Source organism: Salmo trutta, chromosome 15, assembly GCF_901001165.1.
Source record: "Salmo trutta chromosome 15, fSalTru1.1, whole genome shotgun sequence".
In the NCBI taxonomy this organism is placed as follows: Eukaryota; Metazoa; Chordata; class Actinopteri; order Salmoniformes; family Salmonidae; genus Salmo; species Salmo trutta.
This window is the reverse complement of record NC_042971.1, coordinates 37,419,187-37,445,599: the sequence shown is the minus strand read 5'-3', so window position 1 is coordinate 37,445,599 and position 26,413 is coordinate 37,419,187. Positions and strand designations below refer to the sequence as shown.

General features: G+C 41.4%; 1 protein-coding gene and 1 pseudogene across 1 annotated transcript; both read left to right on the top strand.

Moving 5' to 3' along the window:
* LOC115148929 (glucose-6-phosphate exchanger SLC37A4) lies at positions 1-17,273 on the top strand. Its single transcript, XM_029691254.1, has 10 exons — positions 1-67; positions 1,063-1,795; positions 3,723-3,955; positions 10,898-11,135; positions 11,322-11,477; positions 13,606-13,691; positions 13,772-13,885; positions 14,037-14,102; positions 15,059-15,197; positions 15,321-17,273. The coding sequence occupies exons 2-10, from the start codon at positions 1,648-1,650 to the stop codon at positions 15,485-15,487; spliced, it is 1,347 nt and encodes a 448-aa protein (XP_029547114.1). The 5' UTR covers positions 1-67; positions 1,063-1,647; the 3' UTR covers positions 15,488-17,273.
* Positions 17,274-21,731: 4,458 nt separating this feature from the next.
* On the top strand, positions 21,732-24,380 carry LOC115148284 (40S ribosomal protein S25-like; annotated as a pseudogene).
* Positions 24,381-26,413: the final 2,033 nt, after the last annotated feature.

Genomic DNA, 26,413 nt, shown 5'->3' with positions numbered 1-26,413 from the left:
AAGACAGCAGTTCCTGTTTCAGTGGGTATGTTAGCCTCAGCAGCGAGAGGGATCCTGTCGAAACAAGGTACCAAACATGTCCTTAATTGTTATGTAGATAGAATGTAACTATCAAGATGTTGTCCACGGGGGTCATGCAACAGTGTTTCAATGAAGTATAACGTCAGAACTAATGTAGGCCTACATTGAAGTTGGCGTTTGCTAGAGAGAGTGGATGCGTTAATTTCTGTGCTCTCCAGTCACTTTTCCAAGGCTATGATTGAGGATGTGTTGTTTTGGTATTGAGTTATTTTCTATGCTTATTTCCTAACTACTACAATATATCAAACTTGACCCTGGTGTATTAATAACAGAAAAGATAGTTTGCTTCAGTATTTTAGAATCAACTATTCTTTGCACGCAAACTATGCAGAGTAATTATCTTTTCAAATGTTATTTTTCTTTTGACCGCAGGAAGTTGGTGGCACCTTAATTGGGGCCGACAGGCTCATGGTAATGGCTGGAGCAGGTAGTGGAATGGTATCAAATGCATCAAACACATGGTTTCCATGTGTTTGATGCCATTCCATTTGCTCCATTCCAGCCATTATTATGAGCTGTCCTTGCAGCAGCCTCCACTGCCTTTGATAATTTTATGAGTTTTAAAGCATTAAATAGTCTATCATTGGGTCTCAACAGTCTACATGTTGCTCAAAATCTAAGTTAGATTGTAGTGCTGGAGTGATTCAATGAAATGTTTTGGCAATGTGTGGTGGTGGTGGTGGTGGTCAATGTCAAAGTTCAAGAGTTTGTCCGATATGAGATTAAAGCGGCACCCCAGACTTTAAATCACCCAACATTATACAGTAGCCCACTGGGGATTAGCTGACCAGAGAGGATCTTAAAAATGTGCTTTATTTCTGCCATTGTTCCTTTTGTCATAATTGCATTATGAATCATGCATTGGCTGGCCTGATTTTGTATTGTGGAAACAAAAATGTTAATTGTTCATTGATGTATCATAGATTAATCAATTGTTGATTATTGATCTGTGTATTCTGAAGTATTGGTTTGTGTTTCTAGGCATTGTGTGTGAGGGTCCCGTCTTCTGATACTACCTGGACCTCCACAGAGACTGGGCCTGCTGTGGAATTTCCACCCCTCAGAAAGAACGACAGCTGGGACAGAGAACAGACAGCAACATCCACATACAGGAGAAATAATAGCCTGGAAGTTCCTAGAGGCAGACTGGAAGAGAAGGGACAGTCCTAAATGTGTAGTACAGTAGAAGCACCAGCTATGTCAGAGAGTAACAGGGAGATGGCTGCTTTTCTGTAAAGTCCATCCACATCCACCTGGGCAAGATTGAATCAGTGTTATCAACCTAGTGCCACATCTCAATTGTTGCTCTGTGAACATGCGCATGGTATCTCTACCCAAAGGAAAGTTGGCCAGTAACCCCATACACTGGTAACGGCATCACGCAATGTGATTGGTTTTGTTACAAACGCTAAAGAATTTCAGAGCCAGCATTCCCTAAAACAGTGATTTGCATCATTTGGAGAGAGCAAATCTGAAGTATTATTCTTATTTTTTTACCTGGGAAATTAACAATTTACAACCTTTAGATTTTTGCTCCAAGAGATTGGTCTGATTACCTCTGGAATCATGGGGGCCACTGGTTATGGATACTATCGTATCGTTATCTTCTTCTCCATGTTTACTGGCTACTCCCTGTACTACTTCAACAGGAAGACCTTCTCTTTTGTCATGCCCTCTGTGATGGAGGAGATTAAACTGGACAAGGAAGACTTGGGTAAGAGCAGTCTTATGCTATATACAGTTGAAGTTGGAAGTTTACATACACCTTAGTCAAATACATTTAAACTCAGTTTTTCACAATTCCTGACATTTAATCCTAGTAAAATTCCCTGTCTTAGGTGAGTTAGGATCACCACTTTATTTTAAGAATGTGAAATGTCAGAATAATACTAGAGTGATTTATTTCAGCTTTTATTTCTTTCATCACATTCCCAGTGGGTCAGAAGTTTACATACACTCAATTAGTATTTGGTAGCATTGCCTTTAGATTGTTTAACTTGAGTCAAATGTTTCGTGTAGCCTTCCACAAGCTTCCCACAATAAGTTGGGTGAATTATGGCCCATTCCTCCTGACAGAGCTGGTGTAACTGAATCAGGCTTGTAGGCCTCCTTGCTCGCACACGCTTTTTCAGTTCAGCCCACACATTTTCTATAGGATTGAGGTCAGGGCTTTGTGATGGCCACTCCAATACCTTGACTTTGTTGTCCTTAAGCCATTTTGCCACAACTTTGGAAGTATGCTTGGGGTCATTGTCCATTTGGAAGACCCATTTGCGACCAAGCTTTAACTTCCTGACTGATGTCTTGAGATGTTGCTTCAATATATCCACATCATTTTCCTACCTCATGATGCCATCTATTTTGTGAAGTGCACCTGTTCCTCCTGCAGCAATGCACCCCCACTACATGATGCTGCCACCCCCGTGCTTCACGGTTGGGATGGTGTTTTTCGGCTTGCAAGCATCCCCCTTTTTCCTCCAAACATATCGATGGTCATTATGGCCAAACAGTTCTATTTTTGTTCCATCAGACCAGAGAACATTTCTCCAAAAAGTACGATCTTTGTCCCCATGTGCAGTTGCAAACCGTAGTCTGGCTTTCTTATGGTGGTTTTGGAGCAGTGATTTCTTCCTTGCTGAGCGGCCTTTCAGGTTATGTCAATATAGGACTCGTTTTACTGTGAATATAGATACTTTTGTACCTGTTTCCTCCAGCATCTTCACAAGGTCCTTTGCTGCTGTTCTGGGATTGATTTGCACTTTTCGCACCAAAGTACGTTCATCTCTAGGAGACAGAATGTGTCTCCTTCCTGAGTGGTATGACGGCTGCGTGGTCCCATGGTGTTTATACTTGCGTACTATTGTTTGTACAGATGAACGTGGTACCTTCAGGCGTTTGGAAATTGCTCCCAAGGATGAACCAGACTTGTGGAGGTCAACAATTATTTTTCTGAGGTCTTGGCTGATTTATTTAGTTTTTCCCATGATGTCAAGCAAAGAAGCACTGAGTTTGAAGGTAGGCCCTGAAATACATCCACAGGTACAGCTCCAATTGACTCAAATGATGTCAATTAGCCTATCGGAAGCTTCTAAAGCCATTACATAATTTTCTGGAATGTATCAAGCTGTTTAAAGGCACAGTCAACTTAGTGTATGTAAACTTCTGACCCACTGGAATTGTGATACAGTGAATTTAAGTGAAATAATCTGTCTGTAAACAATTGTTGGAAAAATGACTTGTGTCATGCACAAAGTAGATGTCCTAACCGACTTGCCAAAACTATAGTTTGTTAACAAGTAATTTGTGGAGAGGTTGAAAAACGCGTTTTAATGACTCCAACCTAAGTGTATTTAACTTCCGACTTCAACTGTAATTCATCTTTGTTGAGACATGCATCCTATGAAATGCTGTGTGAATTCATTCAATATTATGTGAGAGAATGTGAAGCAGTCACTGTAAGCAACTTTTATTAAGCACACCTCTGTATAGAGATGACATTGTATTTATCTTTAGTCAATTCACTGACCCACATAAGAAAATCATTTTGGGCCTTCTATCTAAGGTTTAGAACCATGTTCAGATCTATATCTCTTGTGATTGATGTCCTGTTAAGAATGTGTTTTCCTCTCCTGTCCTCTTAGGCCTAATCACCAGTAGTCAGACCATGGCCTATGCCATCAGTAAGTTCATCAGTGGTGTATTGTCTGACCAGATCAGCGCTCGCTGGCTCTTCTCCATTGGCCTCTTGGTGGTGGGGGGCATCAACGTGATCTTCTCATGGTCCTCCACTGTGACTGTGTTTTCTGCTCTGTGGTTTGTCAACGGTCTGGGCCAGGGCTTAGGCTGGCCACCATGTGGGAAGGTGCTCCGCAAGGTAAGACTGTTGCTCTTATAGGGAGAGGCTCCTGTAACATAGACTGAGGTGAATTCACAATCATTACATAATGAAAATCATTCAGGAAATCCCTGAAGTAAGGAAACTCTCACACCCAAAGGCTTGCACCATCAGCCGTCTGTGTTTTAACACTTGGCTTTGCAATATGCACACAATTATTTTGGGAAGGTATTTACACCCCACCCAAAAAACAGATCCCTTCGAAAAGAATAGTGACGAGAATGTGCTTCACCCTTTGCCTATAGAGTGTACCTGTCACTCACCTCCCCCAAGTGTGGTCAGGAATTCAAACCCTTGCCATGACATAGCAGTGACCTTATGGGCTAGAGATGGTGATTTCTGTCATGAAATCACAACAGCTTATGTCAACTGTAATCTTGGAACACTGAGTGCTCATGGTGCCATGTCCATGAGTTAGGGGCCACAAGGAAAGGACTATTACATGGAGATAGAGCAATACTGTTCTCAATCAGCATGTACTGCATACTGCAGCCTTCCTATTACATTTCACACTTGTTTTCTGTCATATGCATTTGAATGAACTACAGTGTAAATTATACTGTGGTGTCTATTTGTACAATATCTAAAGTAGATTTTAGTGCTATATGAATTCAACATGTGAGAGAAATAAAAATGATTTACCGCTTATATAAATTGGTGTTTTCCCCCATTCCTTACCCTCAACCATTCATGTCAATCCTTTATTTCCTGATACAATTAAATGCACAATGAGTTAAGACAACAGGAGTCGTAAGAAGCTGCCGTCAATGATCGGGGAATAAATACGCTTTGGCATATGTAAGTGGGATTAAGTTGCAGGGAATAGTATTTATACAGACTCCTGGCCATGGCCTTCACAAACACATTACATACACAGGTATGTCCTAGTGAAAAATAGCTCAAATAAACTGGTAAGGGATGGGTGGGAGGTAACAATGGTTGTGTCTATAAGAACACAAGGAGAGTGTAGCTTTTTTACAAAAACAGGTTTGTTGGTCTTTTGTAGGCTTCAAGTAAGGTGATACAAATGATGATATAGGTGGTTACACTAGGATGATTCAGAAAGAAGATATTGTTAATACAATATGCCATTAACATGGACAATAAACGGCAAACAACATACTTACATCAAACTGAAAGAACTTAAAGCTATACATTAGCATCTATATACAATATTAGCACTCTGGGAAATAAACACAGGCTCAATCAAATTAGCACCCAATGAGGCAGGTAAATATAATCCAGTGAGTTCCTAAAGTATTGGGACAGTGACACTTTTTTTTAGTTTTGGCTCTGTACTCCAGCAATTTGGATTTTAAATGACACAATGACAGAGGTTAAAGTGCAGACCATCAGCTTTAATTTGAGGGTATTTCCATCCAAATCGGGTGAACTGTTTAGAAATTACAGCACTTTTTGTACGTAGTCCACCCATTTTAGAGGGATCCAAAAGTATTGGGACAAATTTACTTATGTGTATTAAAGTAGTCAAAAGTTTAGTATTGGGTCCCATATTCCTAGCACGCAATGATTGATTATATATTGTGACTCTACACACTTTTTGGATGCGTTTGCTGGTTTGGTTGTTTCAGATTATTTTGTGCCCTATAGAAAGTAATGGTAAATAATGTATTGTGTCATTTTAGAATATGGGACCAAACATTTGATGACATTAATTCACCTTTGGGTCCCAAAAAAACGGAGGCAGGACTATGTACAAAAAGTGCTGTATTTTCTAAACGGTTCACCCGAAATGGAGGAAAATACCCTCAAATTAAAGCTGACAGTCTGCACAAAACAGTAAGAGCACGGTCCTAATATTGAGTTGCACCCTCCTTTTGCCCTCAGAACAGCCTCAATTTGTTTGGGCATCAAATCAAAGTTTATTTGTCACGTGCGCCGAATACAACCTTACAGTGAAATGCTTACTTACAGGCTCTCCAATAGTGCAGGGGGAAAAAAAGTGTGTGTGTAGGTAAGTAAAGAAATAAAACAACAGTAAAAAGACATTTGAAAATAAGAGTAGCAAGGCTATATACAGACACCGGTTAGTCAGGCTTATTGAGGTAGTATGTACATGTGGGTATGGTTAAAGTGACTATGCACAGACTCTACAAAGTGTCTTAACTTGGGTCCGAAGTAGGGTGGTCCCATAGTTGGCATGGAGGAATAGATGCCCCCTGAATGCATTTAAAACGTTTTTGAGTGTTTTGTTCCCATTCAATCACCAGGCCGACAAAAGTATGTGGACACTGACAGACTATGTTTTTTTCATACCTCCATAAATCACGCATGCCGGCCCCCATTGACTTGAGTCCATAGTAGGGTGCTCCCATAGCAAGCATGGAGGTCTGTATTCCCACCGAATGCATTTAAAACCTTTTTGAGTGGGTCCGTAGTATGGTGTTCCCATAGTGGGCATGGAGGTCTAGATAACCCCTGAATGCATTTAAAACCTTTTTTGAGTGTTTTGTTCCCATTAAGCGTTCCACAGGGATGCTGGCCCATGTTGACTCCAATGCTTCCCACAGTTGTAACTTGGCTGGATGTCCTTTGGGTGGTGGACCATTTTTGATAGACACAGGAAACTGCTGAATGTGAAAAACCCAGCAGTGTTGCAGTTCTTGACATGCTCAAACTGGTGCGCCTTGCACCTACTACCAAACCCTGTTCAAAGGCACTTACATATTTTATTTATATACAGTACCAGTCAACTGTTTAGACACGCCTACTCATTCAAGGGTTTTTCTCTATTTTTACTGTTTTTTTTTTTTTTTTTACATTGTAGAATAATAGTGAAGACATCAAAACTATGAAATAACACATGGAATCATGTAGTAACCAAAAAATAGTTATTTTATAGTTGAGATTCTTCATAGTAGCCATGATTTGCCTTGATGACAGGTTGCACACTCTTGGCATTCTCTCAACCAGCTTCATGATGTAGTCACCTGGAATGCATTTAAATTAACAGGTGTGCCTTGTTAAAAGTTAATTTTTGGAATTTCTTTCCTTATTAATGCGTTTGAGCCAATCAGTTGTGTTGTGACAAGGTAGGGGTGGTATACAGAAGATAGGCATATTTGGTAAAGACTGGCTCTCATGAGGACCGCCACAGGAAAGGAAGACCCACAGTCACCTCTGCTGCAGAGGATAAGTTCATTAGAGTTACCAGCCTCAGAAATTGCAGCCCAAATAAATGTTTCAGAGTTCAAGTAACATACACATCTCAACATCAACTGTTCAGATGAGACTGCTGCAAAGAAACCACTACTAAAGGACGCCAAGAAATGCGGATCATTAGACTGTTGAAAATCTGTCCTTTAGTCTGATGAGTCCAAATGTTATGTTTTTGGTTCCAACCGGCGTGTCTTTTCCAACAGTCTTGAAGGAGTTCCCACATATGCTGAACACTTGTTGGCTGCTTTTCCTTCACACTACTGTCCAACTCATCCCAAACCATCTCAATTGGGTTTAGGTCGGGTGATTGTGGAGGCCAGGTCATCTGATGCAGCACCATCACTCTCCTTCTTGGTCAAATAGCCCATACACAGCCTGGAGGTGTGTTGGGTCATTGTCCTGTTGAAAAACAAATGATAGTCCCACTAAGTGCAAACCAGATGGGATGGTATATCGCTGCAGAATGCTGTGGTAGCCATGCTGGTTAAGTGTGCCTTGAATTTTAAATAAATCACAGACCGTGTCACCAGCAAAGCACCACTCCACCATAACACCTCCTCCTCCATGCTTTACTGTAGGAAATACACATGCAGAGATCATCCGTTCACCCACACCGCGTCTCACAAAGACACGGCGGTTAGAACCAAAAATCTCAAATTTGGACTCATCAGACCAAAGGACAGATTTCCACCGGTCTAATGTCCATTGCTCTTGTTTCTTGGCTCAAGCAAGTCTCTTCTTCTTATTGGTGTCCTTTAGTTGTGGTTTCTTTGTAGCAATTTGACCATTCACGCAGTCTCGTCTGAACAGTTGATTTTGAGATGTCTGTAACTTGAGCTCTGTAAAGCATTTATTTGGGCTTCAATTTCTGAGGCTCGTACCTCTAATGAACTTATCCTCTGCAGTGGAGGTAACTCTGGGTCTTCCTTTCCTGTGGCGGTCCTCATGAGAGCCAGTTTCATCTTAGTGCTTGATGGTTTTTGCGACTGCACTTGAGGAAACTTTAAAAGTTCTTGAAATGTTCTGCATTGACTGACTTTCATGTCTTAAAGTAATGATGGACTGTCATTTCTCTTTGCTTATTTTAGCTCTCCTTGCCATAATATGGACTTGGTCTTTTACCAAATAGGGCTATCTTCTGTATACCACCCCTACCTTGTCACAGCACAACTGATTGGCTCAAATACATTAAGAAGGAAATAAATTCCACATATTAACTTTTAACAAGGCACACCTGTTAATTTAAATACATTCCAGGTGACTACCTCATGAAGCTGGTTGAGAGAATGCCAAGAGTGTGCAAAGCTGTCATCAAGGCAAAGGGTGGCTATTTGAAGAATCTCAAATATAAAATATATTTTTATTTGTTTAACTTTTTTGGGTTCCTACATGATTACATATGTGTTATTTCATAGTATTGATGTCTTCGCTATTATTGTAAAAATAAAGGAAAACCCTTGAATGACTGGGTGTTCTAAAACTTTTGACTGGTAGTGTGTGTGTAAAAAATATGGTGTGTATGAATAGAAATGTTGTTTACAGTAGTAGTTATATAGAATGAGCCATGACCAGAATACAGTATATACATATAAAGTCGGTAAAACAGTATGTAAACATTATTAATAAGGTGATCAATGACTATGTACATAGGGCAGGAGTGTCTAAGGTGCATGGTAGAGTACCAGGTGGTAGCCGGCTAGTAACAGTGACTAAGGTTCAGGGCAGGGTACTGGGCGGAGACCGGCTAGTGGTGACTGTTTAACATTCTGATGCCCTGGAGATTGAAGCTGTTTTATCATTCTCTCGGTCCCAGCTTTGAGGCACCTTTACTGTCCCCGCCTCCTAAATGATAGCAGGGTGAACAGGCCGTGGCTTGGTTGGCTGAGGTCGTTGATGATCTTCTTGGCCTTCCTGTGACACCAGGTGCTGTAGAGGTCCTGGAGGGCAGGCAGTGTACCCCCGGTGATGAGTTGGGCTGACCGCACCACCTTCTGGAGAGTCCTTCGGTTGCGGACGACGCAATTGCCGTACCAGGCAGTGCTACAGCCCAACAGGATACTCTCAATGGTGTATCTGTAAAAGTTAATGAGGGTCTTAGGGGACAAGCCAAATTTCTTCAGCCTCCTTCACAACACTGTCTGTGTGAAGGGACCATGTCAGGTTGTCAGTGATGTGCAAGCTGAGGAACTTGATGCTTTTGAATATACCCTCTCCACTGCAGCCCCATCGATGTGGATAGGGGCGTGTTCTCTCTGCTGTCGCCTGTAATCCACACTCGGCTCCTTCGTTTTGTTGATATTGAGGGAGAGGTTATTTTTCTGGCACCACTCCACCAGGGCTCTCCCCTCCTCCCTGTAGGCTGCCTCGTCATTGTTGGTAATCAGGCCTACCACTGTTTTCTCAGCAAACGTGATGATTGAGTTGGAGACCATGGGTGAACAGGGAGTACAGCAGAGGACTGCGCACCTACCCCTGTAGGGTCCCGTATTGAGAATCAGCATGGCGGAGTTGTTGTTGCCTACTTGGGGTAGGCCCACTTCAGGAAGTCCAGTACCCAGTTGCACAGGGAGGGTCTCAGACCCAGGGCTCTAAGCTTAGTGATGAGCTTGGAGGCCACTATGGTGTTGAAAGCTGAGCTGTAGTAGATCAAATCAAACTTTATTTGTCGCATGCGCCGAATACAACAAGTGTAGACCTTACAGCGAAACGCTTACTTACAAGCCCTTAACAGGAACAGCATTCTCATTTATCTTGTCCAGCTGGGATAGGGCAGTGTGCAGTGCAATGGCGATTGCGTCGTCCATTCATCTGTTGGGGCGGTATGCGAATTGTAGTGGGTCTAGGGTGTTGGATAAGGTGGAGGTGATATGATCTTTAACTTAGCTTTTTAAAGCACTTCATGATGACAGAAGTGAGTGCTACGGGGCAACCATTATTTAGTTGTTACCTTTGCTTTCTTGGGTACAGGAACATCCTGAAGCAAGTGGGTACAACAGACTGGGATATGGAGATATTGAATATGTCCGTAAACATCCAGTTGGTCTGCACATGCACTGAGGATGCGGATTGGGATGCCTTCTGGGCCGGCAGCCTTGCAAGGGTTAACCCGCTTAAATGACTTACTAACGTCGGCCACAGAGAACGAGAGCACACAGTCCTCGTGGTGGGGCATTTAAAGGGCTAGCCCCACCCCTTTTAGGTGGTGGTGATCTGAATGATTACATTGAATGAGGTGTGTGGTGACCAATAGGTGGCAGGCTCCCCTCCAGTGTAGAAGGGACGTGGGGCGAGTTTGTAAAAATGGAATAAGAACAATGCAGATAGCACCTCAGCCGGACTGTTTGAACAGTGCAGGAGGCAGTGGTGGACTGCTGGTTCTGTGCTTAGAACTCTGGATCAATACGGTATTAAAGCAACCTGCAGGCAGGATTAAGTGGTCAGCCGGCAAATGGATTGTTATGTTACTGTTAATTGATGCGGTCGCCATTTCAGTGGCGTTATGGCTTGAGCTACATTACATCACTTTAGGCAACTCAGCACAACTTCAGAGGTTGTTAACTGATGACACTGGTTACAGTTTTGACAGATAAAATAAGTATCCACACTGATTCAGTGGTCTAAAATTAGTATCAAAGTGAATATGTTTTGACTTGCCTTTCCACGTGTCTAGATGTCAGATCTATTTTACTGTTCTCAGAGTGTTCTCATTCTATAGTTTACATATCTGTTCTCTGTACTCAGTGGTTTGAGCCATCTCAGTTTGGGACATGGTGGGCAGTGCTGTCCTGCAGCATGAACCTGGCCGGTGGATTGGGTCCTCTCCTGGCTATGGTATTGCTTCATTACTACGACTGGAGGACTATCCTGTCCATGTCAGGCATCATCTGTGCATCCTTTTCTGTCATCTGCCTGGTGTTCATAAAGAACGAACCCAAAGACGTGGGCCTGCCCAGCATTGAGGCCGCAGCCAAGAAAGGAGGTGAGGAGAAAAAAAGCCGTTACCGCAGGACAGGGGGACTGTTTTGCATATGTTGATTTTGTGTGTTTTAAGATCCATGTGTACATTTTGATTGGCTATATCCATATGTATTGCTCTGGTTACTCTGTCCAACAGACTTGGAGCATAATCATTAAAAACATGTTTTCTATTTATTTTATCCTGCAGTAGCCAACTGTGACAGTACTCTGAGTGAGTTCCTGCTGTCTCCATACCTGTGGGTGCTGTCCCTAGGCTACCTGGTAGTGTTCGGGGTGAAGACTGCATGCACTGACTGGGGCCAGCTCTATCTCATTCAGGATAAGGGCCAGACTGTCCTCATAGGTAACGCACACACACAATTTACAAGTGTATATCTAGGTATTTGCCTAACATCATGTACCGTACCAGTCAATAGTTTGGACACAACTACTCATTCAAGAATTTTTCTTTATTTTTACTATTTTCTACTTTGTAGAATAATAGTGAAGACCTCAAACTATTAAATAATATATATGGAATCATGTAGTAACCAAAAAAGTGTTAAACAAATCAAATATTTTTGAGACTCTTCAAAATAGCCACCCTTTGCCTTGATGACAGCTTTGCACACTTTTGGCATTCTCTTAACCAGATTCACCTGGAATGCTTTTCCAACAGTCTTGAAGGAGTTCCCACATGTGCTGAGCACTTGTTGGATGCTTTTCCTTCACTCTGCGGACCAACTCATCCCAAACCATCTCATTTGTGTTGAGGTCGGGTGATTGTGGAAGCCAGGTCATCTGATGCAGCACTCCATCACTCTCTTTGGTCAAATAGCCCTTACACAGCCTGGAGGTGTGTTAGGTCATTGTCCTGTTGAAAAACAAATGATAGTCCCACTAAGCACAAACTAGATGGGATGGGGTATCGCTGCGGTGTGCCTTGAATTCAAAATAAATCACTGACCGTTTCACCAGCAAAGCACCCACACACCATCACACCTCCTCCTTCATGCTACTCTGCGTCTCACAAAGACACGGTGGTTGGAACCAAAATCTCAAATTGGACTCATCAGACTAAAGAACAGATTTCCACCAGTCTAATGTCCATTGCTCGTGTTTCTTGGCCCAAGCAAGTCTCTTCTTATTATTGGTGTCCTTTAGTAGTGTTTTCTTTGCAGCAATTCAATGAAGGCCTGATTCACACAGTCTCCTCTGAACAGTTGATGTCCTTGTGAAACATTTATTTTGGCTGCAATTTCTGAGGCTTGTAACTCTAATGAACTTATCCTCTGCAGCAGAGGTAACTCTTCCAGATTGACTGACCTTCATGTCTTAAAGTAGTGATGGACTATTGTTTCTCTTTGTTTATTTGAGCTGTTCTTGCCATAATATGGACTTGGTATTTTACCAAATAGGGCTATCTTCTGTATACAACCCCTACCTTGTCACAACACAACTGATTGGCTCAGACGCATTAAGGAAAGAAATTCCACAAATTAACAAGGCACGCCTGTTAATTGAAATTCATTCCAGGTGACTACCTCATGAATCTGGTTGAGAGAATGCCAAGAGTGTGCAAAGCTGTCATCAAGGCAAAGGGTGGCTACTTTGAAGAATCTCAGATTTGTTAAACAGTTTTTTGGGGTACTACATGATTCAAATCAAAATCAAATCAAATTTATTTATATAGCCCTTCGTACATCAGCTGATATCTCAAAGTGCTGTACAGAAACCCAGCCTAAAACCCCAAACAGCAAGCAATGCATGTGAAAGAAGCACGGTGGCTAGGAAAAACTCCCTAGGAAAAACTCCCTAGAAAGGCCAAAAACCTAGGAAGAAACCTAGAGAGGAACCAGGCTATGAGGGGTGGCCAGTCCTCTTCTGGCTGTGCCGGGTGGATATTATAACAGAACATGGTCAAGATGTTAAAATGTTCATAAATGACCAGCATGGTCAAATAATAATAATCATAGTAGTTGTCGAGGGTGCAACAACCACGTCCGGTGAACAGGTCAGGGTTCCATAGCCGCAGGCAGAACAGTTGAAACTGGAGCAGCAGCACGGCCAGGTGGACTGGGGACAGCAAGGAGTCATCATGCCAGGTAGTCCTGAGGCATGGTCCTAGGGCTCAGGTCCTCCGAGAGAAAGAAAGAAAGAGAGAATTAGAGAGAGCATATTTAAATTCACACAGGACACCGGATAAGACAAGAGAAATACTCCAGATGTAACAGACTGACCCTAGCCCCCCGACACATAAACTACTGCAGCATAAATACTGGAGGCTGAGACAGGAGGGATCAGAAGACACTGTGGCCCCATCCGATGATACCCCCGGACAGGGCCAAACAGGCAGGATTCCATATGTGTTATTTCATAGTTTTGATGTCTTCACTATTATTCTACAATGTAGAAAATAGTAAAAATAAAGAAAAACCCTTGAATGAGTAGGTGTGTCCAAACTTTTGATTGGTACTGTATGTCATCCAAAGGCAGTTCCTACATGAGTGCCTTGGAGGTTGGAGGTCTGGTGGGCAGCCTCGCAGCTGGCTTCCTGTCTGACAGGGCTGTTGCTAGGGTGAGTGACAACACCAATCACACATACAAATAAGTGTTTACATCACTCTGCATTGTTTTTATTGTCTTATTGTCCCACAGCAAGGTTTGGGTACCAATGGTAACCCTCGCCATGTCCTCCTCCTCTCCATGATGGCTGGCATGTTTTTGTCCCTATACCTGTTCCGTGTCACTATCACAGCTGAGGCCCTAAAGGTACATTAAATTCAACATTCCCATTAAAATCTGTCATTTCATGGTGGTGTTTTTGTAAGTTTTCAGTTGTTACATTATTCTTTAAATGAGGAGTATGTAACACTATAATCTGTGCCATTTATCTTTAATCGTCACATCACTGTTCGCACAGGAAGCTCCCGTCTGGGTAGTGGCCCTTCATCCTCTCTCTGTCCTTATCGGCCTGTCAGAGAAAGAGGTAGCCATTATAATTAATTTACTCAAATGTGTTTGTTGCTTACTTTGTTTCTACACTTTATCACATAACGTCCTGAGTCATCGGCAACACTATCTGTTGAAAAATGTACATTGGTTGCGAGAACAGGAATATTTATACTGAACAAAAATATAAACGAAAAATGTAAAGTGTTGGTCCCATTTTTCATGAGCTGAAATAAAAGATCCCTGAAATGTTCCATATGCACAAAATGCTTATTTCTCTTAAATGTTGTGCACAAATTTGTTTACATCCCTGTTAGTGAGCATTTATCCTTTGCCAAGATAATCCATCCACCTGACAGGTGTGGCATATCAAGAAGCTGTTAACATAACTGAACAATCATGCTTTGTCACACAACACAATGCCACAGTTTTGAGGGAGTGTGCAATTGGCATGCTGACAGTTCCACCAGAACTGTTGCCAGAGAATTGAATGTTCATTTCTCTACCATAAGCCACCTCCAACGTTGTTTTAGAAACTTTGGCAGTACATCCAACCGGCCTCACAACTTCAGACCACGTGTAACCACACCAGCCCAGGACCTCCACATCCAGCTTCTTTACCTGCGGGATCGTCTTAAACCAGCCACCCGGACAGCTGATGAAACTGAGGAGTATTTCTGTCTGTAGTAAAGCCCTTATGTGGGGAAAAAACTGATTGGCTGGCCCTGGCTCCCCAGTGGGTGGGCCTGGCTCCCATGGCTGTGCCCCAGCCCAGTCATGTGAAATCCATAGATTAGGGCCTAATGAATTGATTTCAATTGACTGACTTCCTTATATGAACTGTAACTCAGTAAAATCTTTGAAATTGTTGCATGTTGCGTTTTTGTATTTTTGTTCAGTATATATTTATCTGAGTTGTAGACCAATTTGAAATGATGTATATGAAAAAACATTCATTACGTTTTATATTCTGTTTCATATTCACTCATCTAGATCTGGATACTTTCCCTGGGTGCTATGTTCGGATTCTCCTCTTATGGACCAATCGCATTGTTCGGTGTGATAGCCAATGAAAGTGCTCCATCAAACTATTGTGGGTCCTCCCATGCCATCGTAGCTCTCATGGCCAATGGTAAGTCTCCAATATTGGTTCCTTTTGATCTGTATTCTCAAAAAGACACTGCATGCTTCTGGGTATCTGCAATTCTCTGAGACATTCATATCAGTAAGCTAGCTGTGTTTTTATTGGTTGCAGTTGGGGCTTTCTTTGCGGGACTCCCCTTCAGCACCATCGCTAAATACTACAGCTGGGACATGGCCTTCTGGGTAGCTGAAGTGACCATTGCCGTGACGACAGTCATCTTCTTTCTGTTCCGTAACATTCGCACCAAAATGGGCCACATCCCCCAGAAAATTGATTGATTGATCTCTGCATCTCCTGCGCTATGCACAGGTTCCTGCTGTGTGACTAGGTGAATATTCTACAGCAAGGGTTGTTGGACTGGCTGCACATTACATAGCCCCTAAAGTACACTTCCAATCCCTGGAAACACAACACTGTGTCAAAGTGATCTCACCTCGAGACGTTTTAGATGTTAGCAACCATGTTTTCTAAAAGGATACTTTGCTACACTTTAGTTTGCCATTTAATGCACCATCAGAATCAAACTCCTCACAAGCCGTACAGTTCTAAGCACCTATGGAATCTACACCTACGGCATCCACTCACAGTAATGACTTCAAAAGTATAGTGTATATAGTAAGTCCTACATTTCAAATAATCTATTCTCTTACCACTGTTATTTAGTCGGTATAATAACTCATATTATTTGAAGCATGTTGTTGATACACAGTGAATTTGCTGTCCATTGCATAGATTGCCTTCAGTGGATGCCAAATGTCTTGAAGTTACCGAATGCTTCATTGATGAGCCAGCATTAAAACTATGTATGTATAGAAATTTGCACAAAACGGTAATGTTTGACGACCACAGTAGTATTTCCCTTTCACTAATTCTTCTTCATTTATAAAATAATGTTCAGTCAGGAAAATAGATCCTTTACGACAAACACGGCATCTATTGTTGATAACACACTAGCTTTACTAAATGGACTTTAAAGTTTAGAGATCTTAGCTAGTTGTCTATGAAAATATTTAAATGCATCAACCTAAAAGGAATAGTTCAGATGAACATTTTAATGTATCTACGTGCCGTTTGAAGGAAATTGCTAACTTAAGATGATGTAGCTGTGTGAAAAAATGTATAATCTATGGGGGTGAAATATATTTAGGCTAACTATAATTGTTTTCGCTATTGTTGTTTCAAATACTGTTATTATTACACAGAAATTGATTTCCCCTACACATTTTTCTACATATAGTAATTTCAGAATCACCCAAGCTTTGTAGCCTATGCTGTTGCGGATGCAACACTTTCTAGCTGTGGGCATGGTTGTTCATGCAATGTAGATATCACTTAGCCACTTTAGGAGGGAAGAGGCTAGGTATCACATACAACATTCTCATAAAAGGTCTGCGGTGAAGCTGTGGGAGCAAACGAGTTTGGTTCAGAGATCATGTTTGTTTGGAAATGCAAATCTGATTGTACCAGAGCGTTTGATTTATTGAAATATCAGCTGCAATTTAACTTCGGAGTAGCTTTTTCCTTTCTGAGGGCTAACCTGGGACATTTCCGGATTGCCAAAATCTCGATTCCCGAACTATCCCTTTTAATAATGTGAAGTCTTGAAAGGATTAAAGTATGCACACAGTCCAAGTGTTTGTCACAGGATACTATTTTGTCACTACAGGTTTTGTTATTAGACAATGTGGTCACAGAGGCTGGGTTTACACAGGCATACCAATTCTGATCTTTTCCCCAATTATTGGTAGAAGAGCTGATCTGATTTGTGAAAAAATATTAGAATTAGAATTAGATTTCTGAGCCTGGTCCCATACTGTATGAGCTGTGGCCAATTCTTCTATGTTTGCATTTACACAGGCAGCTCAATTCTGATATTTATTTCTTCACTAATTGGTCTCTGAAATAGATCAGATATTTTTTTATACCTGATCTGATTGGTCAAAAGACCAATTAGTGAGGGGGGGGGAATATCCGAAATGGGCTGCTTGTATAAATGCAGCATAATTATTTTTTTTACCAATCGGATCAGCTTTGAAAAAGATCTGTGAATGGTCAAAAAAAACATTAGTGGAAAAAATATCAGAATTGGGCTGCCTGTTTAAATGTAGCCAAAGAGGCCAATCAGACTGGAACACCAGGCTCGCATCATCCTGATATTCTCACAAAAGTATGTAATGCTGCGTTTATACACAGGTAGCCTAATTCTGATCTTTTGCCCAATTATTGGCAAAATAGCTGATCTGATTGGTCAAAATACCAATTAGTGAAATAAAAAATTAGAATTGGGCTGTCTGTGTAAACGCATCCACTGGTTGCGTTCCCCTGCTCAGACGTTGCATGCATCAAGCAATGGTTTCGTGCCACGTCATCGACTGTCATTGACTGACAGATTGCTATAACATATGATGTGGTTAGTTGATACTTAAAATACCTATCCAGGCTCTGTAAGATCTGGCATGCATCAGCAACGCCTGGGCTGAGCAATGCGCCCAATGGTTGCGTTTACACAGGCAGCCTTATTCTGATCTTTTGCCAATAATTGGTCTTTCGGCCAATCAGCTCAGATCTTTATCCAATAATTATAGTAATACTGTGAAATTGTGAAAATGATGATAATGCCATTTTTTTGTGTAAGAGCTGTTTGAAATTTCAGCCTGTTTTGGTGGAATGGAGTTTTGGCCTGCCTGGTGTTATCAGACCAATAAGAAAGAGTTAAAGACATGTTGGCTAATAACCGCTAAATTTTCAGTTTTCCGCTCCCCACTCAGACCACTCCCAGACAGTCTTAGCTAAATTCTTACTTTAGAAATTGCTCTTTGCTAAGAAGCTATTTTTGTTTGTTTTAAATGAAAATGGTAAACAAATAATCACAGAAAGGTACATAATTGATACCCAGAAATTATTTGATATTGGGATAAAAATGGCTGCATTGGAACTTTTCACAAACAGTTTTTAACTGAAAAATATTTATCTCACTATTCTGTGCCATTCAGGCATATTTGTCTAACTGGAATTATTGAAATGTTAAGGAAAACTAATAAAGAGCAATGAATGTATTGTCACACTGTTCTTATTTCACCCTAAAGCCTGTTATGGACAGACCATTAATCATAAAACGTACTGGTATTCTAATCCAATGTGCCTTGTAGGTTACATTTACACAGAAATAGAAGTAACCATATTGGGCACATTTTGCACATATGTTGGTTCTGCACTATGGGACAAAATTAATAAATACAGTGGGGGAAAAAAGTATTTGATCCCCTGCAGATTTTGTATGTTTGCCCACTGACAAAGAAATGATCAGTCTATAATTTTAATGTTAGGTTTATTTGAACAGTGAGAAACAGAATAACAACAAAAATATTGAGAAAAACGCATGTCAAAAATGTTATAAATTGATTTGCATTTTAATGAGGGAAATAAGTATTTGACCCCCTCTCAATCAGAAAGATTTCTGGCTCCCAGGTGTCTTTTATACAGGTAACGAGCTGAGATTAGGAGCACACTCTTAAAGGGAGTGCTCCTAATCTCAGCTTGTTACCTGTATAAAAGACACCTGTCCCCAGAAGCAATCAATCAATCAGATTCCAAACTCTCCACCATGGCCAAGACCAAAGAGCTCTCCAAGGATGTCAGGGACAAGATTGTAGACCTACACAAGGCTGGAATGGGCTACAAGACCATTGCCAAGCAGCTTGGTGAGAAGGTGACAACATTTGGTGCGATTATTCTCAAATGGAAGAAACACAAAAGAACTGTCAATATCCCTCGGCCTGGGGCTCCATGCAAGATCTCACCTCGTGGAGTTGCAATGATCATGAGAACGGTGAGGAATCAGCCCAGAACTACACGGGAGGATCTTGTCAATGATCTCAAGGCAGCTGGGACCATAGTCACCAAGAAAACAATTGGTAACACACTACACCGTGAAGGACTGAAATCCTGCAGCGCCCGCAAGGTCCCCCTGCTCAAGAATACATATACATGCCTGTCTGAAGTTTGCCAATGAACATCTGAAGGATTCAGAGGACAACTGAAAGTGTTGTGGTCAGATGAGACCAAAATGGAGCTCTTTGGCATCAACTCAACTCGCCGTGTTTGGAGGAGGATGAATGCTGCCTATGACCCCCAAGAACACCATCTCCACCGTCAAACATGGAGGTGGAAACATTATGCTTTGGGGGGGTTTTTCTGCTAAGGGGACAGGATAACTTCACCGCATCATTTGATGGGGCCATGTACTGTCAAATCTTGGGTGAGAACCTCCTTCCCTCAGCCAGGGCATTGAAAATGGGTCGTGGATGGGTATTCCAGCATGACAATGACCCAAAACACACGGCCAAGGCAACAAAGGAGTGGCTCAAGAAGAAGCACATTAAGGTCCTGGAGAGGCCTAGCCAGTCTCCAGACCTTAATCCCATAGAAAATCAGTGGGGGGAGCTGAATGTTCGTGTTGCCAAACATCAGCCTCGAAACCTTAATGACTTGGAGAAGATCTGCAAAGAGGAGTGGGACAAAATCCCTACTGAGATGTGTGCAAACCTGGTGGCCAACTACAAGAAACGTCTGACCTCTGTGATTGCCAACAAGGGTTTTGCCACCAAGTACTAAGTCATGTTTTGCTGAGGGGTCAAATACTTATTTCCCTCATTAAAATGCAAATCATTTTATAACATTTTTGACATGCGTTTTTCTGGATTTTTTTGTTGTTATTCTGTCTCTCACTGTTCATATAAACCTACCATTAAAATTATAGACTGATTATTTCTTTGTAAGTGGGCAAACGTACAAAATCAGCAGGGGATCAAATACTTTTTTCCCCCACTGTATATGTATGCAACAATTTCATATTTTTTTCTGAGTTACAGTTCATACAAGGAAATCAGTCAATTTAAATAAATTCATTTTTGCCCTAATCTATAGATTTCACATGACTGGGAAGGGGCGCAGCCATGGGAGCCAGGCCCAGCCAATCAGTTTTTTTCCCATCAAAATGGCTTTATTACAGACATACACTACTGTTCAAAAGTTTGGGGTCACTTAGAAATGCCCTTGTTTTTGAAAGAAAAGCAAAAAAAATTTGTCCATTTTTAAAATAACATCAAATTCATCAGAAATACAGTAGACATTGTTAATGTTGTAAATGACTATTGTAGCTGGAAATGGCAGATTTTCTTTTTTTCATGAAATATCTACATAGGCATACAGAGGCCCGTTATCAGCAACCATAGGCATACAGCAACCAACGTCCCACGTTGTGTTAGCTAATCCAAGTTTATCATTTTAAAAGGCCAATTTGAATATTAGAAAACCCTTTTGCAATTGTTAGCACAGCTGAAAACTGTTTTGCTGATTTAAAGAAGCAATACAACTGGCCTTTTTTAGACTAGTTGAGTATCTGGAGCATCAGTATTTGTGGGTTCGATTACAGGCTCAAAATGGCCAGAAACAAATAACTTTCTTCTGAAACTAGTCAGTCTATTCTTGTTCTGAGAAATGAAGGCTATTCCATGCGAGAAATTGCTAAGAAACTGAAGATCTCATACAACGCTGTGTACTACTCCCTGCACAGAACAGCGCAAACTGTCTCTAACCAGAATAGAAAGAGGAGTGGGAGGCCCCGGTGCACAACTGAGCAAGAGGACAAGTACAGTAGAGTGTCTAGTTTGAGAAACAGACGCCTCACAAGTCCTCAACTGGCAGCTTCATTAAATAGTACCCACAAAACACCTGTCTTTACGTCAACAGTGAAGAGGCAACTTCGGGATGCTGGCCTTCTAGGCAGAGTTCCTCTGTCCAGTGTCTGTGTTCTTTTGCCCATCTTCATCTTTTCTTTTTATTGGCCAGTCTGAGAGATGGTTTTTTCTTTGCAACTCTGCCTAGAAGGCAAGCATCCCGGAGTCACATCTTCACTGTTGACATTGAGACTGGTGTTTTGCGGGTACTATTTAATGAGGCTGCCAGTTGAGGACTTGTGAGGTGTCTGTTGCACCTGTGTAATGATCATGCTATTTAATCAGCTTCTTGATATGCCACACCTGTCAGGTGGATCGATTATATTGGCAAAGGAGAAATGCTCAATAACAGGGATGTAAACAAATTTGTGCACCAAATTTGAGAGAAATAAGCTTTTTGTGGGTATGGAACATTTCTGGGATCTTTTATTTCAGCTCATGAAGCATGTGACCAACACTTTACATGTTGCGTTTATATTTTTGTTCAGTGTATATATATTAGTCCCATAGTGCAAAAACCTTCATAGATGTTGGTCAGTGTATACAACAACAAAAAGTCTCAAAAATGTGATATGGGTGGATATGAAGAAAAAAATCTGAGGTACCAACGAGAAACTCAATGTCCCAGGAACGCAAGCTATTTAGGTTACCTCATGTTCGAGAGGATTATATCGTAATGTATTATGAGTCAATTGTGACCGACTCTCTACAAATAATAATGAGAAGTTATTTATGATGCAAGGTTCTTTGTTGATCAGTCAGTCAGCAGTCACCTGCAAGGTCATAACTAGTTACCACAGCCACAAAGTCATAAACCCCAGCTATTTCTACAATTTATCTTCTTAAAATGTGATTTTAACCTAACCTCAAATTATGACCAAGCAAATTTTTGTTTACATACATTTTTTACAAAATAGCCAATTTTGACTTTGTGGCTGTGCTATCTTATGGAAAGCTGCCAGCAATGTCGTACAAGCCCAATGGCTCTGAGTTTTATTCTGAGGTATGAGAAATGAGCAGGAGGGCATGGGACTAAGGAGTGTGTAGTTTCAGTGGAAAAAGTGGAGTGTTTCAATTGTGGGGGTGGCCATGTTGCTGGGGATCAGAAATGTCCTGAGCGATTGTCACCGGTTCAAGTTTCCAGGGTGATAGTAGTGCAGAATGTGTCATATGCTGAGGCAGTGAGGAAAGTAGAGGATGGAGGGCAAATTGTGAGGGAGCCTGAGAGGATCCATGCGAGTAGTAGGTCAGTACAGAGTGACCCGAACCGTTTGTGCTTTACTAAGGTTGACTTCTTGGCGTTTATTGCTATGGTCATTAATTGTACCGGACAGATGAAAAGATAATCCCAGAAAATGTAATTGGTAGTAGCAGCAGCAGAGAGGTTTTTGGGTGTCAGAGATTTTAGTGCAGAAGAACTTTAGAGGGTTTTGAGAAAAGGGGTTCCAGCCTCCCAGGCCAACAGCCCGAAGTAGGATATGTTAGGGCCAAAGTAGTGGGAGTATTAGTATAGGGTTAAATGGTGGTGCAATTTCCTTTTTCCCCCATTTCCCTTTTTTTGAGAACAAATGTGCAATGCATTTTTCCGAATTGTGAAAGGCAGCAATACGCAACAAAGAAGCGTCTGCTGGAACACCACACGAAGAAGGAGGCGGTGGCTCCGGGTTTCCCGGATGTACAACAAATAGAGAGCAATAGTAATGGTGCCTGGGGTAGGTACTAACTCTGCCATGATTCGTTGACAAGGCCTATGGGAAAATTAAAGGAGTTTTATTAGGGTTTTATTTTTACTTTAGTTATTTTTGGAAATATTTTCTTAACTGTATTTTCTTAAAACTACATTGTTGGTTAAGGACTTGTAAGTAAGCATTTCACGGTCAGGTCTACACCTTTTGTATTCGGCACATGTGACAAATACAATTTGATTGGATTTGATGTAACGTTAACATCATTGGAAATGTAGCTATTGGGAAAGTTTGCTATAATAACTCACCGTTTGGCCTAGTATAATAAGTAGTTAATATCTTCTTTCTCTATCCTGAGTAGAAGTGTTCCAAAGGGAAAGTGAGGGACACGCTCAATAACCTGGTCCTCTTCGGCAAAGCCACCTACGACAAACTGATCAAGGAAGTGCCCAACTACAAACTCATCACCCCAACTATTGTATCTGAAAGGCTAAAGGTCAGAGGCTGTCATCGCCAGGGCAGCCCTCCAGGAACTGCTGTCTAAAGGTATACCTCAAACTGGCTTCAGTCCTATTCTCTACCCTTCTTCCTCCTGAACATCAAATATTTAAAGGAATCGACCAATGTAAGGAATATGGTCAAAAAACCATCCTGCACAAATCTTTAAAGTACTTGAGGGGGAGTGAATGATTGCACATTCTGAGGGAAAGGGTAGAGAATTGGAACATAGCAAATTGCCAAGTTAAGAATGAATTTGGTTAATCAGTATGTAGCTTTGTCAGTATATTGGTTGCATACATGTGACCCATCTATTGGACATGTTCTGTTCCATGAATCTGCAGATTGAAGCCCACTGGAAGTAATTTGTTAATAGCCTCTGTGCTCCCATAAATGTGCTGTGTATTCTTATCGAGTGTATTCTTCCTATCTGCTTTCCACAGGTATGATCAAGCTGGTGTCCAAGCACAGAGCACAGGTGATCTACACAAGGGGCACTGAGGAGGGTGAAGGCGCAGAAAAGGAGGAGGAGAAGGAAGGTAAGGAAAGGAAACAAAGGAGAAGAAATTAGGTGATCCTTTCCATAGCACTGCAGAGATGGTGGTTGGCACTCAGTAGGAACAAACGTGTATTCGTATTGGACATTTAGTAGACTACCTCCTTGGTTACAGAACATTTAGCCAGCTTTGTGTCTATTGCATGTGGCCTCTATAACTTAACGTCACATTTATTTTTATATACAGTGGAGTCCCAAATTATTGACACCCTTTATAAAGAGTTTAAAAAACTAATCTAATTCGCTACAGTGCATGCTAACTCAAATGAGCTGCTAATGTAGCTAGCTTGCAATCTAGCCAACATCACCAGAGACCTAACTTCATATTAGCTAGCTATCTTGATGTATTTATCATTGTAAAAAACAAACTCCAAATGCATTTGTAGGTAGCTAGCTAACAGCCATTGAGGAGGGTGAAAGAATAGCAGCCCCAACTGTCAAAGTGAGAGAGTAGGCTATTCTGCATAGGGCAGGTGCTTTTGTGTAGTTCCAGTCCCTAGAAGTGAGGATGGAGATAATAGTAACATAATATTCAGTGCTGTCTAGTTAGAGTATAATGAAGTCTGTTTCTTGTGATCTGTTCTGAGATACAGAGAGCTGTGAAAGCCTGTCTGCAGATGAAGAGGTCCCAATGAAGCGCAGTGGTCCTCAGTCCTGGTCCTCAGTCCTGGTCCTCAGTCCTGGTCCTCAGTCCTGGTCCTCAGTCCTGGTCCTCAGTCCTGGTCCTCAGTCCTGGTCCTTTTGTTTTTGCCTTAGCACTACACAGCTGGGTCAAATGATCAACTCATCATCAAGCTTCAAGTGGTATTTCATTTGTGATGCTATCCTTGATATGATCCTGCTGTTGTCACATGCCACACATCATGATTTGTTATTATACTTCAGTAATCCACAATGACCTGGTGACTTAAAAGTTTAATAATGACATTATCTTCCATATTCCTACAGATACCTTGCAACTGAAGATTCCTTCAAATTGATTGCCTACAGTTACCGTGTAGGGCACTGCAAGGTTGGGTGATGAGGGCCATCTGGGACTGCCTCCTAGGGAAATTCAGGCATGTGAAGGCTACCTGTGTCCTGCATTACTTAATGAAGATATACACGAGGACCAGGAGGGGATCTGTAGATTGCCGCCGTGTGCCAGAGGAGAGGTCTGCTGCTCTGCAGGATGTTTCCCGTGTGTGGGAGATCTTCACCTCCTACTTCTTCAAAGAGGGTGCTGTTCCCTGGTAACATCATAGACTACACTATACACAACCAAAGGCTCTTTCTTGTAAGAGCCATCCACATTGCAATAAGAGTATTTTTCCATTTACTTAGCTATGTCAACCACAGTTATTGAATTCCCAGTTTCTCTCCCTTTGATTTCTACTTCTCAGGTGAGGATGCTGTTTAGGTAAGGGTGATGTCTGTACAAAAACAAAACGGGCTCTTTTAAGATTTTTTTGGGAACAATTAGACACCCTATAACCCACACCTACACACTGGTGTATCAATCTGATTGATGGATTGTGTTGTGCAGGTTCAGGTGTATTACTGTTGCTCCTTCCACCTTCAAAGAATAGGCAAGACAACCAACCATAGAGAATAGTACTTCATTAGTTCTATAACTACGCTATATTGTTTGTACTTGTGTGTCTGTGCATGTTTATCAGTATAAAGTACTCTGCAGCCACTTAATGTGGACACCAGGTGAGGCCACACACACAGATTCCCTTATTTTCTCAATAACAGTCTCTCTCCTTCACTTCATCCTGCTCCCCCTTCTCCCTAAATCCTCTAGGTTATATCAGCTGTGTCGGTGAACCCCTCCTGCATCTGAACTGGCTACATAGAGGGCACAGCATTATCAGAGGTGAGAGGTCACTTAGTTGGGTCAACAGGAAGTATTATTAAAGAGATGCTTTACATTGAAATACAGAGAGATGTAGTTAGTCCCAGAGTTAATGATCCAAGGTCAGTTTTGTATTTCACATCCTGATTATTATGACGACTAACAGTGTTAGAATAAAAAAAACACTACTTAATCATGCTGTCACTCTCTCCATCTGTCTCGTCTGCAGGTATGTTTTGATGTGAGAGAGGATGCCAACCCCCAGTCCCATCATCGCCACCTCACCCGCTCTTAAGATAAACTTTGGGCCAACTGGGGACCCAAGGCTGGTTAGGAGACACCGCTAGAGACACTATTATGTAGTTGTGATGAACTGAGAGAATTTTAAGTTTAGTAGCACTGTAATTTATTAATCATATGCTGTCTTCCCTGCTCCTCTGTTCTTACCTCTTTCCATTTCTGTCTTTTACACTCTCACACCTCTCTCCCCACCTCCTCTTTCTTCCTATATTTTTATAATGGACACCAGATGTGCATTGTAGTACAGATTGAAATTGTATTTATAATATTACAATAATAATATGTATAATGCATGTATTATGTATTTATAACACTTGGATAATGAACTTCTTTCAATAAAGCGTTTCACGTTCTCTGATTGAAATTAAGTCTCATTTAAATACTACACCTATCCTGTGTCCTCAGATCAATGCAGATGAAGGAAATTAGATATTGAGATTGACTGGTTGTAGAGTATTTACATGATGCACTGGAAGTGTAGTGTACTGTTTTTAAATTGTTTCTGTGTATATGAACTACAAATCAGCCTTTAATAGTAATGCCTGCCTCAGACCACTAGTAGATCAGCTAATGCCCAGTGTACACTAGCA

Bases quoted from the DNA above. Each gene is read 5' to 3' on its own strand.
- LOC115148929 (XM_029691254.1), top strand. From the start codon at position 1,648: ATGGGGGCCACTGGTTATGGATACTATCGTATCGTTATCTTCTTCTCC. The intron at 13,692-13,771 runs GTGAGTGACAAC...ATTGTCCCACAG, and splicing joins CTGACAGGGCTGTTGCTAGG to CAAGGTTTGGGTACCAATGG. The intron at 15,198-15,320 runs GTAAGTCTCCAA...TATTGGTTGCAG, and splicing joins CGTAGCTCTCATGGCCAATG to TTGGGGCTTTCTTTGCGGGA.